We start from the raw sequence: 15,463 nt of genomic DNA, 5'->3' as shown, positions 1-15,463 counted from the left end.
AGTCGTTCTTGGACTTCATAAGTACCACCTAAAAATGACAATGCGCTTCGAAATTGGAGAATTTAAGTGATGATTCAACTAAAATTCCATAGTGGTGCACAAATGGGGGGGGGGGGGGGGGCGTTGGCTTCTGGGTGCGCACACACACACACACACACGCACGCACACAGACACACACGCACACAAAGTCGAGGAAAAAAATTGTGTTATAATCAAGTCGACATTATTTTGTTTGTCAAGGCAAACTATTCAACACAAATCGTGTTGCCTATTTGGTATGATTCCGTTTTTCAACGTTTTGTCTGACCGTTGGAAACCACTTGAAAAAACCTGCAATAATTGACATTGTTCAGATTATAGGTATTTAAAAAAAGTTAATCAGAGGCTGCCCACAAAATAACGAATCAGGAGATTGCATAATTCAAAAATCCAAAGAGAAAGAAATGAAATTATACGGCAGCGCCTAGGCTGAGTGTGACATCTAGTGGTCAGATGTATATTGCAGTCATGGTCGACAAGGCCTTGGCAAAGTGTGTGAGCGATTGAGCGAGCAGCTTTGTAAGCCGTCCATTGTTGTCGGACGTGTTTGTGCGTGTGGAGCAGGTGAAGGTGAGGCAGGTGAAGCTTATGTGGACGCAGATGTCACACGAGGAAAGCTCGGAACCCTTTGTGCTCGCCTTTCCGTAATTTAACATAACATGTACACAATGGGTACTTTCACAAAGTCATAAGATTCGCTCAAAGTTGCGCCTCTAATCGATTAGCAAATTAATCAGCAATTAATTGGATCATTGATAAATAGTCCAAATCCTCCGAATTTTAGCGTGGATCAGAAATGAAGACTGTATGACTGTTTTCGCCGGTACTAAATTCACCAAGCCGGCGACCATCTTTGCTTTTTATCGATGCACACAGTACACTTTTTCCTGTGTCTATTTGCATGCGATAAGCAAGCACTCCCGTCTACAATATTGCTCTTCTATCTTGACATAGAAAAAATTCTGGTCACATTGAATGTTATGATTACAAAGGGTACACTAATGTTATTGTGCGAGTTGTGCTGGAGGACGCGTTTGTGTGTGTTCACACAGTGAGTGAGCTCTTGTTTCCCCAATCACTATGAACACAACTATTTGAATAGTCAGTGAATGCACCTGCACACACACACTGCAGAGTGTTTGCATACACGCACGCACACACGTGACATTGTGTCACCGCACCGAATGCCCTTCTTCAGGTGGAAGGTTGCCACGGCAACTAATCCAGGTCAAGATGATGCAAGAAGGACATCTGCCCCTATGACATCCGAGCGTGGACGTCCCGCAAAGCAGCTGGAGGACAATTTGTCACCTTTTCTGTGCCTCGATTATTCCCGAGCTGACGTAGAACGCAATATGGATTATTATGGGATGCGCATTATTGAATTGCGTTGACAGGCACATACAGTACACACACACACACACACACAAGATGTAAATGTCAGGGCAGTGTGCAAACGCAGACACACTCAATGACCCACTCGGTGGCATTATTAATCGTCTCTTTGCTGCCTGGAACAAACAATGTGTTGCTTTTGTCTTTTGGAGGTTATCAAGTTAAGAATTGGTCATTTAAGTCCCATCAATTAGTAGAAATGGGTGATTTTCGCAACGACAAAAAGATTGCATTTTATATTTTTATACAAAAACTCATACGTTCAATTTAGCAGCTGCTGCCAACAACAACAAAAAACTACTAGTTGGCCAAGTCTGAGAGGGAACAAGCCTCGGGCATTTGCATGACTCTTGATTATCAGTAACTGTCAGAGGAAACAACATGCACGCACGCACACACACACACATAGCCTCTGGGAGCGACTCAACCAACCATTTCGAGATAGTCGAGCGCAGAGGCGGCAGTTTGGCAGGCTCCGCAAATGTAATCATGTCGCTGGTGTCCAGAAACAGACAGTGGAGTCTTAATGCTGCTGAGACAAAAGGCCGACTCAATGTAGAGCAGAGTTCACGAGGTGACTTGTCCTTCCACGAGACATGTGGTCCTTAATTCACTCTCTTTATGATGTGAATGATTGAACTCTGCGTGAATGTCCCAAAGATGAGGGCGGAAGGTTTGGGACTGGCCAAACAGGCAATTGCAGTAGACGGGACCAACAAAGTCCAAAAATAAGCCTCTCAAAACACCATGATGACAACAAAGAAGAGCATGAATGGAGGGACTGGCTGAAGGAACAGGAACTAAATACGAGCGCACTGATGAGACGAACAAGGCTCACCTGGACTAGACGGCGGGCAGGTACGACCTGATTGGTCGACACAGGCAACATGGCTGACGAGGACAGCTAGAAACCTCACGAGCAAAACGAGACATGGACATGGAACACAAGAACACATGAAGCCAAACCAAATGTAAACTAGACAACAAAAATAAAGATCAGCAAAATTGGCTTCTAAAAAAAATGCCTACTAAAAAAAAATACACATAAATAAATAAATAAATAAATAAATAAATAAATAAATAAATAAATAAATAATGTTTAATATGTATACATTTAAATAATATATATATTTTTATAAAAGATTTTTAAAAAAGTATTTCTTCGTTCAACATTCACTAAGCGTAAAGCGGCTAATGGAAAGCTTGTATAGTGGCACTAAAAGTCTACACACCCCTCCCTATACAAATGGCAGGTTGAAAAAGGGACACCACGTGCACACGTGCCGACATGGAAGGTGATGCGGTCTTATAATAAGGCCGCTGTGATGTCCAATATGAGGATTGTTTTGGGTTTACTGCTGGGAGTGGCCAGACATGGACATGGAGACAAAATTGCTGCAAGCTACTCTGGCTGTTGGGAGGGATGCACCAGCACCAGCACCGGCACCGGCGGCAAGACCAGTTAGGACTGTCGGTTGCGAGTCGGCAAGGTAACCGCGCCAGGTAACCAGGACGCTGACGAGTGTCACTCTCTATTTTCTCTCTGTTTAAACAAATATTGACTTGCAGAGGCAAATAAGCTCTCAGGCAAAGAACCAAGACGGGCTTCCTGATGACAAGCCAGTTTGAAATGATCTTCACAAAGCTTTCGGGAGTTGGAGGTTGAAGGAAAGGGTCGTCGGCGCTGCTGCTGTTTGTAATTTACTGAACTGTGTATGAGATTCAGTCAGTTCAAAAAGCTGCCACTTGCTTCTTCTTCTCTGGAAGCTTCTTCTCTGGCCTCCCTCCATTTTGAGGTTGAAATGAGAGCAATACGAGTCATGGCTCCATTCTGCATCAGTCCAAATGACAGATGGCCTAAGCAGGTGTGTGTGTGTGTGTGTGTGTGCGTGCATAATGTTTAGTTAACCATTGACATAACCATTAAGTCCATCTCCCGAGTTGTGCGGCGCTCGCCCGAAGCCTCGGGTGATGACGTACGAAGTTGACGGCGATGGAAAAAACAGCCACCCTGAATGCACCACCTGGAAAATGATTATCCAAAAGGCAATAAGAGTGGGCGAGATTATACAGATTAGCATCCCTGCTTTTGGAAATGTCAACTTTTTCATATTGGGTTTCCAGATACAAAATATTTTCCTATTCATGTCATGTTCACTTACTGTGTGGACTGAATTAGAGTTTTCACGTTTTAACATTTTCTAGATGGGAGGGGGGGGGGCTTTTTAATGATACTGTGACAACAATAATCTAAATTGTGGTGCAATATTTATTTTCTTTTTTTTCTAAATATCTATTCATCTTTGTCCTCCATTGGGGTCACAGGTGTGCTGCAGCTGATCCTAGCTAACTTTTTTTGCGAGTGGCGGTGCATCCTGGACTGGTCGCGGTCACATTCACATCCAAAATCATCATCGAGAACATCCAAATGAGATTCAAACCTAACCTCCTGCCTGTGAGGCAGACGTGCTAACCACTAGGTCATCGCCGTGCTGCTTTTATGAGCTTCCTTCCTACAAAATAAAGAACCAGACACCTTTGGTAAAATAAAACATATTTCTAGTTTATTTAAAAATATACATTGGGTTGTGTACAAATTGGGTGGCATACACACTCAATAAAACAGGTTTCATTAAACTTGGTGCAAAAATTAAAATTACCATCAACTTGTCCCCGAGGTTACAGTAGCAACTTGTTGGACAGCTTGTGGATTCAAAGTGTTTATTCTAATGGAGGGTGTGTGGGGGGGGGGGGGGGGGGCGGGGGCGCACACACACATCATTGAGGCTAAGCAACCGTCAAGCAAACTTTGCGTCCCCAGAAGCCGACCCGTACCTGCGTAACGCGAGCCGAACGAACAAAACGTCACCTTCAGGTATTGTACGTGGGGCTCAACGTGAAGCAAATACGGACGCGCGTGGAAAAGACTGCAGATGTGCTTGGGCTCCAAATTGTGCATTCATTGCGCACGGTGCTCCCTAACAGCTGGCGTCTCTTTTGCGCGCCGCGCAGGACCTTTTGGAGAACACGTTGAGTCAAGTTAGAAGCAGAACAAACAAAAGTGAAGAATTGGGCGTCATATATCAAACTTACCTTGAAAAAGCAGAAGCGGAAGAAGAAGAACGTGATGGAGCGCCCAACCGCCCTTGTTTGGCTTCATTCACCTTTTGTGCGCACTGAACTCTAGTCAGGATCAGGTATAAGCTTTTATACTTCTACTCTCTCTCTCCCTCTCTTGCTCTCTCCCTCTCTCCTCCCCTCACGATGGATGGATGCAGAGAAGCTCCTCGGGGCGCGCAGACACCTGTCGCACGGTGCGTTACTCTGATCCAATATTGACACAAAGGGAGGGGGAGGGGTGGAGTGAACACACACACATTCGCACATGAACACACTAATAGAGTCATCCCTCTCTTCTGTGCCAGGCAACGAGTGTGACCTTTGAGCCGACCCGAGCGTCGAAACAAAACGGTCAATCAGCATTAATGGAGACTTTTATTTACATTTCTATTCTTGTATCTGCCAAAGCGACAAGTAACTTTTGCACTCCTTGTTTGCTTTTAGAATCATCAAAGGGTCATTTTCAACGGACTCGCTTTTTGCAGGCAAACTTTTCACACGTCAGCATGTACAACTTATTCATGGTTTTGAAAAACAAATGAGACACAAACAACATTTTATACGAATAGAATTTATATTTGGACAGGCAATGAATGTAGCTGGTTTAAAAAACAAAACTGACACTCCAAATACACAACTCACATGAATTATGATTAAACAAAGACATTATTTGTGCAGATCGATAGTGTTCGTTCTGAAGACTGTAAACTAGTCCGTACATCCAGTAAGCAAGACCAGCAGAATGGATGAAACTACTGATAAAGCAAAGGAATAAAAAAAAAAAAGTGCAGCACGGTCCAAAAAAGTTCCGGCAGTGTCAGAGCATGCAAAACAAAGAGATCAGATATAAAATGTTGAATGTAGGAAGCGGGTATCTCTATTTTAAGCTTTGGCTTGAAAAAAAAAAAAAAATCTCCTTTGCGTTGAGCTCCTATTGGTGATTGGTCCCTATCCTGCGCGTGTACGCCTCCCAGCCCGACTTCCTGTAAGCCTCGGCGGCGTGCAGCCTATCAGGGGCCTCCAGGATTCCGCGTCCAACGATGATGACATCAGAGCTCTTGTTGTATATCACCTCCTCTGGCGTGGTGTACTGTTGGCCCAAGACGTCTCCTATGTGCAGCAGGAAGAAGAAAAATGAGTCAGCTGGCAACGGGATGACAAATCGATACATCTTAGAACCACAGCGCCACCTTCTGTTGATGTGTAATTACTACATCGGCTCCAGTGAAGCAAGTTTCGTGGCTCATACATGGAATTACACACCTCCAGCCTGCATCCGCACGCCAGGGCTCATGTGGATGAACTCGGGCCGCTTTGTGAGCTTGGAACCGCAGATGAAGCCGATGACAAAGTCGGAATGCTCCTCGGCCATTTTTACCTGTCAAGACGCACATCTGAGCGATACTTGCACAATCACGTGTGCCACTTCAAAACAAGTCAACATTTCAAGTGTTGTCGACATTTTTTTTTATAGCGAGCGACATTTACCGCGGCTTCGGTGTATTCGCCAGTGGCAAGCGAGCCCCGCGAGCTCATCTGCGCGATGAGAAGACATCCTCGGCCAAGAGGTCGTCCCACAGAAGCCAGGCCGCTCACCACGCCCGATCCCGGCACCGCGTGAGCGTTCACTATGTGAGACCACGACGAGATCCGGTACAAGCCACCTGACAAATGCAGAAAAATTATGAAGAGGATTTTTTGAAAAATTAATGTCAGCAGCTATCCGCTTCTCACCTTCATATTGATGCTTGACCGTATTCCCGATATCGGCGAATTTGCGATCTTCGAAGATGAGGAAGTTGTGCTTGTCGGCAACGGCCTGTAGCTTCTGGGTGAAAGTCTCGGTGTAGTCCTGTTCCAAAACACCACAAACGTCTCGTTAGCTTCCTCTGTACAAATTGTTCCTGGGAGTTTTGATGACCACCTTCAAGATATCCACGTGGGTCTTCAGTAAGCAGATCTTGGGACCCAGAGTGTCCGCAATCTGGAGCAGCTCCTCACCGCTCGTGACATCCGCAGACACGCAAAGGTTGGATCGCTTCTCCGCCATGATGGTCAGAAGCTTTGACGCCAGAGGGTGAACGTCTGCGGCCGGCACAAAAACGATGTTTTGAATGCTCGTGCCGGATCTGGGCAGGATGCGCTGCCCCCGGTGGCCTACTTGGAAGTTTGGCTCTGGCTTCATAGCTCAGCTCCAAGTTCTGCTCCACACGCTGCTTCTTTGAGGCCGGGTCATCATTTCCATTCTCCTCCTTGCATCTGACAAACACAGTAAAATGAGACGTATTGGGAGAAATTCCCAGACGGGCAGACATTTTAATTTGGTCGTACTTGAAGGTGTTATTGTCCAAGATGAACTTGCGTACACTCTGGGCAGTGCGCGCGTCGATGCGTTCGGCGGCTTTGAGCACGTCGAGCATCTTGAACATGGAGATGATGGGGTGGAGCCGGATGCCCTTGGACGCTAGCATGTCCGCCGCGCCTTGCTCGCGGTCCATCAGCACGATGGCATCTGTCACCTGTAGCATGGTTCAGTTTTTTTTCCTCCCGCACCTTCAGTTTTGTCCTACCGCACCTTCAGCCCTTCACGGTGCAGCACTTCAACCGTTTCCAAGATGCTACTGCCACTGGTCACCGTGTCTTCAATGATGAGGCACGTATCTCCCTCTTTGAATGAGCCCTCCACCATACGCTTGGTTCCTAACGGAGACGCAATATTAGGATTTGATTTTCATCCGCAAGTATGAAAATCGGGCCGCCTACCATAGTCCTTGGCCTCCTTGCGCCTGATGAGCATGGGAAGCTCATGCGTGGAGCAGATAATGGTGGCCATTGGCAAGGCCGTGTAGGGGACCCCGCATATCGAATCGAACTGGAGGTTCTCATCTTGAGCTCTCTGGTACATGAGCTTTGACACCTGCAAATGTCAACAGATAAATGCAAACAGGAGATCATTTTTGCATTAAAGCTAGTTGGAACAAGTTGGAACTGAGCAAAACTGCATCGAGTCTCATTTTAAATGTTTTACTTTCAAAGCGATCGAGTTTTGGATCGATCCGCCCGATTTTGTTAGAGCAACACCACATGCCAAAGGTAAACAAGGACATGGTGACTAAAGTGAGAGGGGGGGGGGGGGGAACGACAACGTGGACAAAATAACTGTAAAACTGTTATTATGATAACAACTGTTCTGGATAATCCGAGATATGATCAAGAAACGAGCATTGAGAGTAGTCCAACTTGACGCACGCGTGGAGTGGTACACGTGTTTACCTGGTTTAAGAGAGCCGGGTGGGACACGAGCACTCTCAGGTCGATATAAATGGGCGTAATCAAGCCACTCTTCAGCTTATACTCGCCAAACTTGACCGCGTTCACGTCTTGCAGCTTCAGGATAAATGCGTCCATGCAACTATTGGCCATGTTTGCGTGCCTGAAAAGTTGAGACCCTCTAGCTAACTTGAGACAACAATACAACTTCCGCAAAGCTAGTGCCGGGAAGCCGACTACTTCCGCTTTCGCCCTTTCAACGTAAGAGTAATCAGCGCGAGTACATTTTAACAACGTAACCTATTTTTAAAAGGTGGGATGAATAAGGGGAGAAAAATAATGTCGTTTTTTTCCCTCTGGACTCAAACGGTTTGTGCTGTATTAGTCAATTATACGCGTTACAGCCGTAACTACGTTAGTCGTGGTACCAAGACTGACCAGTGAGAGGCAGCCTGGTAGCACTGAACTCTATTTCTCTCCCATAAGACAAGAAAAAACAACAGAAAGTTGTATTTGTCAGTTTATTAAAAAGGTCCACAGTAGTTCAGTTCGGCACCAACCATTTTAAAAAAAGTGTACAACCCTGAAATAGCATTGAACAAAATGCCTGAATAAAAAAGGGATAAATAAAAGAAACAAAATAGACAAGAAAAGCAAACCATTCAGAAAATAAAATACACCTCACCTCGAAATAATGGTGACATTTTCAAAGGAACGGTTAAACATTTACCTTTTCGGTCAGCCAACTTTGGCTTTTTTATGAAGGGAGGAAAATGAAGTGTGCTGCAGACGAGCAAGATGTTGCTGGGTGGCTTTTAATAGCATCTCACAAGTAGCGGTGCTCAACTTTTGCTTTCTTCTTGGCATTCTTGAATATTTATCACAGTTAGAAAGCCTCATTGCAAAATAAACGTTTTGCAATACACTTAGAGACAAAGTGAACATAAAGATATTGTGACATAGCCGGTGCGACTTCTTGGAACATTATTGTGACATTAAGACATGAACGCAAATATAGTAGATAAAGACCTGGTGCCACAGGACTGTGTTGTGTGTGTGTGTGTCTATGTACAGCATGTTTGAATGCATTCTAACTTTGTCTGTGTGTTGGCAGGATTCCAATACAAAAATGTCTGCTTGGACGGAAGAACCAGCAGCAAAATGTTGTCTGGAAGGCAAAGATGCAGTTTACTGGGAAGTCATCTTAAGGCACTAATGTGGTGAAGGCACACATGTGGTAGAAAGGTCTTGCTTTCGTGACAAGAGGAGATGTCCTTCTTGAAGCGGTCTCACATTTCTTTCATTTTCTGATTCTCTACTTTGAGGGGCTTTGGGCGTCGGCAAGCAGTTCGGGATTCAAACATTCAATTGGACAATGGATGTTCTGGAACGAGAAAAGAACTGGTTGGCTTTTCTACGTTCGCTAGCAGAAGCCTGTTTTGATAAAATACTGACCAGTTTGCGTTGAGCATTTTCTCTGTAGCGGTCAAAGACATCGGGATGGACAGGATGGAGCAGGTCAGCCTCCACGTGGGTTTGCCCGCCTGGCCTTCGGCAGTTTTCGCAACGCCAGCCCTGAGATTGTTAATATGAAACAAGCTGGAGCTTCAGTTTCCACACGGAGATAAGAATACACTTTTCATTTAACGACAACGTACCTGTTGTCCGCCGTAGCAGGTGCAGGTGCAAATGGCTCCCAGGTATTCTTTCTGCCACTGGTTTCCAACATGGTACATTTTGCCGTCATCGTAACACGTGGAGTCGTCTGGTGGGGAAAGTACAGATTGTAAATTGACGCAAAGTTTGAGTTAATCTTCCAACCTGAGGCCTGTGTGTGTTCATACTTACGCGGTTCACATTTGAATTCTCCTTTGCCGTTGCCCAGGCAGGTGCAGCTCATCATGTGACCGTTGTCGGCGTGGCGATCCCACTTCTCGCCGATGCGGTAGTTGTTGCCGCCGTCGTGGCACCACTCTGAAGGAGAACGAGGTTACGGGAAAGATGGAGCGAGAGGGTTTAAAGATTAAGGGGTGTGTTAAAAAATTTGGGGAGATGAAAAGTACAGGTATGAATTTTCCCTCAGTGACACATTTCCCTGGTTCCAGCTCATGATGATGAGCTCAAGTTTTGTGATATTGTTATGCGAGCTGTTTGTAGCTGGACAAGCCTAGCTTCTCTTTCTGCGCTGTTTCATAAAAATAATTATTTTTAAACGCAGACCAGACACATCAACATGGGCAGACAAACAGAACTGTGCGAAATGACTTTTTCAGAATTCACCACTGCTTGAATTATCATAATGCTCATAGTTATCCGATTTATGAATTATTTTGTCCATACTGCCCATGCTGAGAGCGCAAAAGCACGGCTCATAGAATTGTACAATTTTATGGCTTCATTTAAACATAGCTTTTCAGGAATTTATAATACGTCGGAGGAACAATTTGTGATGTTGCTTCCATAAAAATGATTTTGTATCATATTTTCAATGACTGCCGTCCTTTTCATAAATTCCTCATTGGTTAAATCACATAGAATGTTTTTTTTTTTCATTCCATGGAGTGCTGCCTGTTAGAAAAGCACGCTGGGATGTTGGTTAATAAGCCACTCACTGGATGAATCACACCTAAAATGGCCACTGCCCAGACCCAAACAGTGGCACCACAGCTTGAAGCCCGTCTCGGACATGCGCTCCCATTCCGAGCCCACCTCGTGGTACGTGTGCGTGAACGTGTCATAGCACACGTCGCGGTTGGTGGAAATGGGGATGTCTCCTGGAACTAAGAGGAAGAACACAAGTTGTGATATTCCGACACTGATGGCATCGTGCTCTTCTGTGCAATCGCAACATATTTCGGGACATACCTGCGTTGCCAACGGTTACAACTTCCTCCAGAACTTTTTCCTTAGCTCCGCCCCTCATGGCCTCCACAACCACATTGTAAGAGGCTCCGGATGTGAGTCCAATCAGAGTGGCGCTGTTAGAAGAGCCAGGAAGACGCATCTGAAGGGGGAAAAAAAATTGAATCAGACCATTGGCATCTCCGCTTTTATCTAAAATGTTGCCACCCGTAAGTTTTGTTACCTGAAAACCTCTTTCCTCCATGTGCGTGATGGGGTTACATGACACCTCATACTCGGAGGTGTGCGGGATGGGCTGCCAAGAGATGGTTGTGATGGTCTGCGCTTCTTGGGGCAACTCCGTCTCGTTGTCGGGGAAACCGAAGGCAAGGCCTGGCAGAGGCGTTTCGCTCACCTGCCCCAACGCATCCAACACACCAAATGAGTTCACAGGTCACGGATAGAAGCGTTGAAAGTAACACACCTTAACCAGGGGCACTCTGTTCCCGTCGGGGCCCGCCACGGGAATGTAGACGAGAGGTTCCCGGAGAATGGGTCTCTGGCCTTCTTTGGGTCCACCGAGGGGGACGTGAAGTCCATTGTTAGGACCGAGGCTCTGATATTCGGTGTAGATGTGCTGGCCCTGCTGACCCGGTCGGCTCTGGCCGCTTGTACCAGCCAAATGGACGTGGTTGGAGTCAAAGCTAAGCGCGTTAAAAAAAAAAAATCGGTTTGGGAGAGCTAAGCCACAGTACTAAATTTCTTTTTGACACAATGTTCTTATGTGGTTCTACACAAGCTTACATTTTGTCATTGAAGGACTCCGGAACGTCCAAGATGTCAGTGGTGGGTCGGTGAGAAACAGGAAGTTGAGGCAGCTCGGGGACCAGTAGAGAATGACTTGGAGCTGGCTCTGATTGAGCACAATAAAAAGCCGAGTCAAAAATGTGCAGTATGTTGCATCCAACTCAGTTTTATGACAGGCGAGGCAAACAACGGGAAATCCAACAGTTCATAGTTGTGTGAACTGCCGTGAACAGCAACATGTTTTGTCATTGTACAGCCAGTAAACCATTATATGCTTTTAATATGGATATAAAAAGCAACAAAGTAATTTGGAACTGGGGCTTCAGCCGTTCGACTGAATTATTCGTGTAAGCGGAGTGTACTTACGAGTTCTGGCTTTGCCCATGAGCGGTATGCTTCTCAAAGTATTTTGCAGGGCAACAATCTTAATGACATATTCTGTTCCTGGTTTCAGACCTGTGAGCAGACATTTCACGTAAAAAGTCTCTTCCATTTTATGATCTTTCCGTTTGTTTGTGGGTGTGAATTGAAATGGAGTGGCTCACCGGTGATAATGGCGTAATTCTGGCTGGAGTGGGGTCTGGGAATGACTTCTTGAGGCACAGCCCCGGGCTGCTCGTAGGTTACGTAATAGCCGGTCACGCCCAGGCTGCGAGAACGCTCCCATGAGAAGGAGATGCTGCTGGGGGTCAGCGAAGTAAACTGGATATTGGTGGGAGGGCTGACCACCGGTTTGGCTGAAGAAGATCACGATGAAGACAAGAGAAAGAGTTTTCAACTTGCTCCAATCTTATTTTGGTTGGCGTTAAATGCTACTCTTGACTGAAGCTTACTTGTGGAGGCAGTGAGGGTAAAAGGTGCGCTGCGGCCGTTTCCTTTCAGTGTATAGATGTTGATCTTATAAGTGGTACCGGGCTCGAGTCCTGTAGTGAATTGAAAGGCAAAGTCACGTTAATTTGTCGATTTTTTTTTTCAAAACAAATCATAGGTGAAGATTTGTGTGCAAATCTAGCGTGTAACAACGGCGTACCCGTGATCGTATACGAGCGCGAGTCACCGCTGATGGTCCTCTGAATGGGAACGAAGCTCGTAGAGGAAGTGGGCGTGGCCTCGACCAGGAAGCCCGAGATTACATCCGTCTTGGAGCGCCAAGACAGCGTAATGGAGGAGTCGTTGACGTCAGTGAGGCGCACGCGACGAGGGGGACTGATATCTTGGAAAAATAAGGTCGGAGAAACACAGAGAGGAAGACTAAGTTTTTCAGCTTTGGATAAACACAAGAATGCTTTGATTTAACATAACAATAATTATTTTAAAAAATAAGTCTTGATTTGATTTGTAGTTGAAATAATGTTTGAAGAAAACTCACTCTCCAGTGTGGTAACCTCTCCTTGGACCGGTCGACTGGTCAAGGAGTTTTTCAAAGCGTACACGTGAACATCATAAGTAGTTGCAACCTAGAAGAAAAAAGAAAGATAGTCATTTATAGCAAGGTCAAAATAACTCTACTTTAACATGTATGAACAGAATGTTGACATTGGAGACATTCACCATGAGTCCGGTGACGTGGGCCTTTGTTGTGTCCGGGGCCAGATTCATCTCCTTGGTGGGTCCGCTCTTGTTTTTAGGGTTCACAACAACACGGTAGCCCGTGAGGCCCGTTTGGCCAGTTAGTCTGTTTTCTTGACCCGGCACGGCCCAGTGCATGGTGAAGGACGTGGGGCCGACATGCGAGAACTGGAGACTGGTAGGGGGGGAGATCCCTGTGAGGAAAAGAGGGGCAAAACAGTTTCAGGGAGAGCCATGAAAGTCATTTTCAATTTCATTCTAATGTGGGTCAACAAGAAACAGGAGATTAATAACCCAAAACGAGGGCAAATAATGAAAATGTCACACCTGTAGCTTGAGTTCCAACCAGCGCTGTGCTGGCCGTGTCGTCGTGCAGGGCGATGACCTTCACCGTGTACTCGGTGCCCGGCTGCAGGCCGTAGATAACGGCCGACTCGGCGTCTCCTCTTGGAGAAGGCCGCAGCTCTCGTTCGCCCTCCTCAGAGCTGGAGTACAAGACCCGGTAAGCCGTAACGATTCCGTCGGGACTGTCCCAACTGATCCGCAAAGAAGTGGAGTCGATGTCCGAGAAGGTCAGGTCCTTGGGACGGTCTACATCTAAAAATGAGGGTACGTGTTCAAATTGAGTACCAAATTGCAAGAAAATGGTGCGGCAAACAGAAGACTCACTTGTTAGCGCGTTCACAACCAGTGGAGAACTCTCCCCATCTTGTCCCAGAGCATAAACGCTAAAGGTGTACTCCGCCGTTGGCATCAGGCCGGAGAAAGTCATCTCTGTCTGGTCTGGATGAGCAAAGAAAAGAGTTTAGAGTGAGGCCAAGTTCACCCAAAAAGAAAACCTGCAAAAAAATGTGACATTACCTGGAGCCACCACTTCAGTGAAAGACGAGCCCTGTCCATTTCTGGGGACCCCGGTCACCCGGTACCCCTTGATTGGACCTTGAGCGGGGCTCCACCTCACCGTGACGCTGTTGTCATTGACATCCATCACCTCCATGTCAGAAGGAGAGTCCACCCCTGAAATGACAGATCAGGAACGTTAGAAGTGTGCGTCTTTGTTTTTGATTGTGTTTGCATGCTGGCGTACCGGTTCTGTGCGTGACGTAGATGGGAGTGCTGGATGCCGGGCTGTCTCCTCTGCCGGTTACGGCGTAGACGGTGATGGTGTAGTCGGTACCGGGCTGCAGGTTGGAGATTGTGGTGGTGGACTGAGAGCCAGGCACGGTGAACTCCTTGGGATTGCTGTGGCCTCCTGATTAAAAGAGCCAGAGAAACGCTGATGAAAAGAACTAACACACATATTGACGGGTAAATAGTAGATAAATCCAGGTTTCGCCAAGATCATCTTTAGGAGGAAATTGCTCTACCTGACTCGCCATGCGTGATCCTGTAGTAGCGCACAGTGACGGGAGGCGAATCCCATCGGATGGTGATGCTGGTGGGGGTGGAGTCGAGAACTTCCAGGTCTGTAGGAGCATCAGAAACTGGAGGCAAAGCATAAAAGCGCACGCTTAGAAGGACAACATTCCAAGACGATGACGAGAAGGACGTGATTACATACTCGTCTTCTGATTGCCACTCAGCGGCAGGCTCTCCTGTGTCCCGCTAACCGCGTAGACGTTCACCAGGTAATTGGTATCCGGGGCCAATCCTGTCAGGGTGAAGTGGTTCCTGGAAGGGGGGAGCCTCTCGTCCTTGGTTCTTCCACCGCTGCTCATCTGGTAACGAATGTGGTAGCCCGTGATTTTGCTCTGGGGAGCCAGCCAGTGAATGGTGAAGGAGGTGGTGAAGATCTCAGAGAAACGGAGAGCGACCGGTGAATCCAGAGCTGAGGAAGGTTGGGAGAGATGCATTACTGTCAAATTCAAATTCTATCGAGACTTCAATGACAAGGAAATGTGCGTCACATCAACTCACTCGTTTTGTGTGTGCCGACAAGGGGCGAGCTCTCTCTCTGCTCGTAAACGCACACCACGCTCACCAGATACTCTGTGTTTGGCAGCAAATCTGTTCACGGGGGAAAAACAATGTTGGAAAATAAAACACCTTTCCAAGATGTTGTATAATTCTTGCTTTTGTTCCAACTCACTTCTCAACACAACATTGTTCATGGTGCCATCCACACTGGTTTCCGTGAGGTCATCGTCGTCGTTGATGGGATGGTACCTGGAGACAAAACATTATTTGCAGTTAGGGCTAAACTGTGAAAGACAAGCCATGCTTTGATTCGTGCAAACTTGAAATTAATCTCAGAATTAACTTTAGTCTTTCAAAAAAAGTCTCAATGCATTTAATGTTCAAACCTAATGAGGAAGTTGTTGATGTCAGCCTTGTTGGGGACACGTGGCGCGACCCATGTGACCTCCAGAAAGTCTGGGCCAACCTGGCCGAAGCCCAGATCAGTGGGAGCTGGCACAGCTAT

General features: G+C 46.4%; 2 protein-coding genes across 2 annotated transcripts in view; both read right to left on the bottom strand.

Moving 5' to 3' along the window:
• Positions 1-4,910: 4,910 nt before the first annotated feature.
• On the bottom strand, positions 4,911-8,047 carry umps (uridine monophosphate synthetase). Its single transcript, XM_049728674.1, has 10 exons — positions 7,828-8,047; positions 7,318-7,471; positions 7,130-7,254; positions 6,886-7,073; positions 6,716-6,813; positions 6,479-6,639; positions 6,289-6,406; positions 6,043-6,218; positions 5,818-5,932; positions 4,911-5,664 (listed from the first exon to the last, which is right to left on the bottom strand). Exons 1-10 carry the CDS (start codon positions 7,975-7,977, stop codon positions 5,486-5,488), a joined length of 1,464 nt encoding a protein of 487 aa, XP_049584631.1. The 5' UTR covers positions 7,978-8,047; the 3' UTR covers positions 4,911-5,485.
• Positions 8,048-8,331: 284 nt separating this feature from the next.
• The window catches only part of fn1a (fibronectin 1a), a 19,845-nt gene continuing 12,713 nt past the window's right edge, over positions 8,332-15,463 (bottom strand). Inside the window, exons 26-49 of the mRNA XM_049727181.2 lie at positions 15,345-15,459; positions 15,131-15,207; positions 14,959-15,048; positions 14,603-14,869; positions 14,409-14,525; positions 14,129-14,293; positions 13,903-14,058; positions 13,711-13,824; positions 13,369-13,638; positions 13,024-13,235; positions 12,842-12,929; positions 12,503-12,685; positions 12,306-12,395; positions 12,018-12,209; positions 11,839-11,928; positions 11,470-11,578; positions 11,150-11,369; positions 10,910-11,080; positions 10,690-10,828; positions 10,437-10,604; positions 9,673-9,798; positions 9,483-9,589; positions 9,280-9,399; positions 8,332-9,208 (exon numbers count right to left, since the gene is read on the bottom strand). Of these exons, the coding sequence (XP_049583138.1) occupies positions 9,140-9,208; positions 9,280-9,399; positions 9,483-9,589; positions 9,673-9,798; positions 10,437-10,604; positions 10,690-10,828; positions 10,910-11,080; positions 11,150-11,369; positions 11,470-11,578; positions 11,839-11,928; positions 12,018-12,209; positions 12,306-12,395; positions 12,503-12,685; positions 12,842-12,929; positions 13,024-13,235; positions 13,369-13,638; positions 13,711-13,824; positions 13,903-14,058; positions 14,129-14,293; positions 14,409-14,525; positions 14,603-14,869; positions 14,959-15,048; positions 15,131-15,207; positions 15,345-15,459 (3,455 nt within the window). The 3' untranslated portion in view covers positions 8,332-9,139. The remainder of the gene's footprint in view (positions 9,209-9,279; positions 9,400-9,482; positions 9,590-9,672; positions 9,799-10,436; positions 10,605-10,689; positions 10,829-10,909; positions 11,081-11,149; positions 11,370-11,469; positions 11,579-11,838; positions 11,929-12,017; positions 12,210-12,305; positions 12,396-12,502; positions 12,686-12,841; positions 12,930-13,023; positions 13,236-13,368; positions 13,639-13,710; positions 13,825-13,902; positions 14,059-14,128; positions 14,294-14,408; positions 14,526-14,602; positions 14,870-14,958; positions 15,049-15,130; positions 15,208-15,344; positions 15,460-15,463) is intronic.

This window comes from Syngnathus scovelli, chromosome 8 (assembly GCF_024217435.2).
Source record: "Syngnathus scovelli strain Florida chromosome 8, RoL_Ssco_1.2, whole genome shotgun sequence".
Lineage (NCBI taxonomy): Eukaryota > Metazoa > Chordata > Actinopteri > Syngnathiformes > Syngnathidae > Syngnathus > Syngnathus scovelli.
This window is presented reverse-complemented; position numbering and strand designations above follow the sequence as displayed.

Coding starts and splice junctions, on each gene's coding strand:
- umps (XM_049728674.1), bottom strand. CDS start 7,977: ATGGCCAATAGTTGCATGGACGCATTTATCCTGAAGCTGCAAGACGTG. Junction 7,074..7,129: donor TGCACCGTGAAGGGCTGAAG/GTGCGGTAGGAC, acceptor ACCATGCTACAG/GTGACAGATGCCATCGTGCT. Junction 6,407..6,478: donor CCCACGTGGATATCTTGAAG/GTGGTCATCAAA, acceptor GTTTTGGAACAG/GACTACACCGAGACTTTCAC.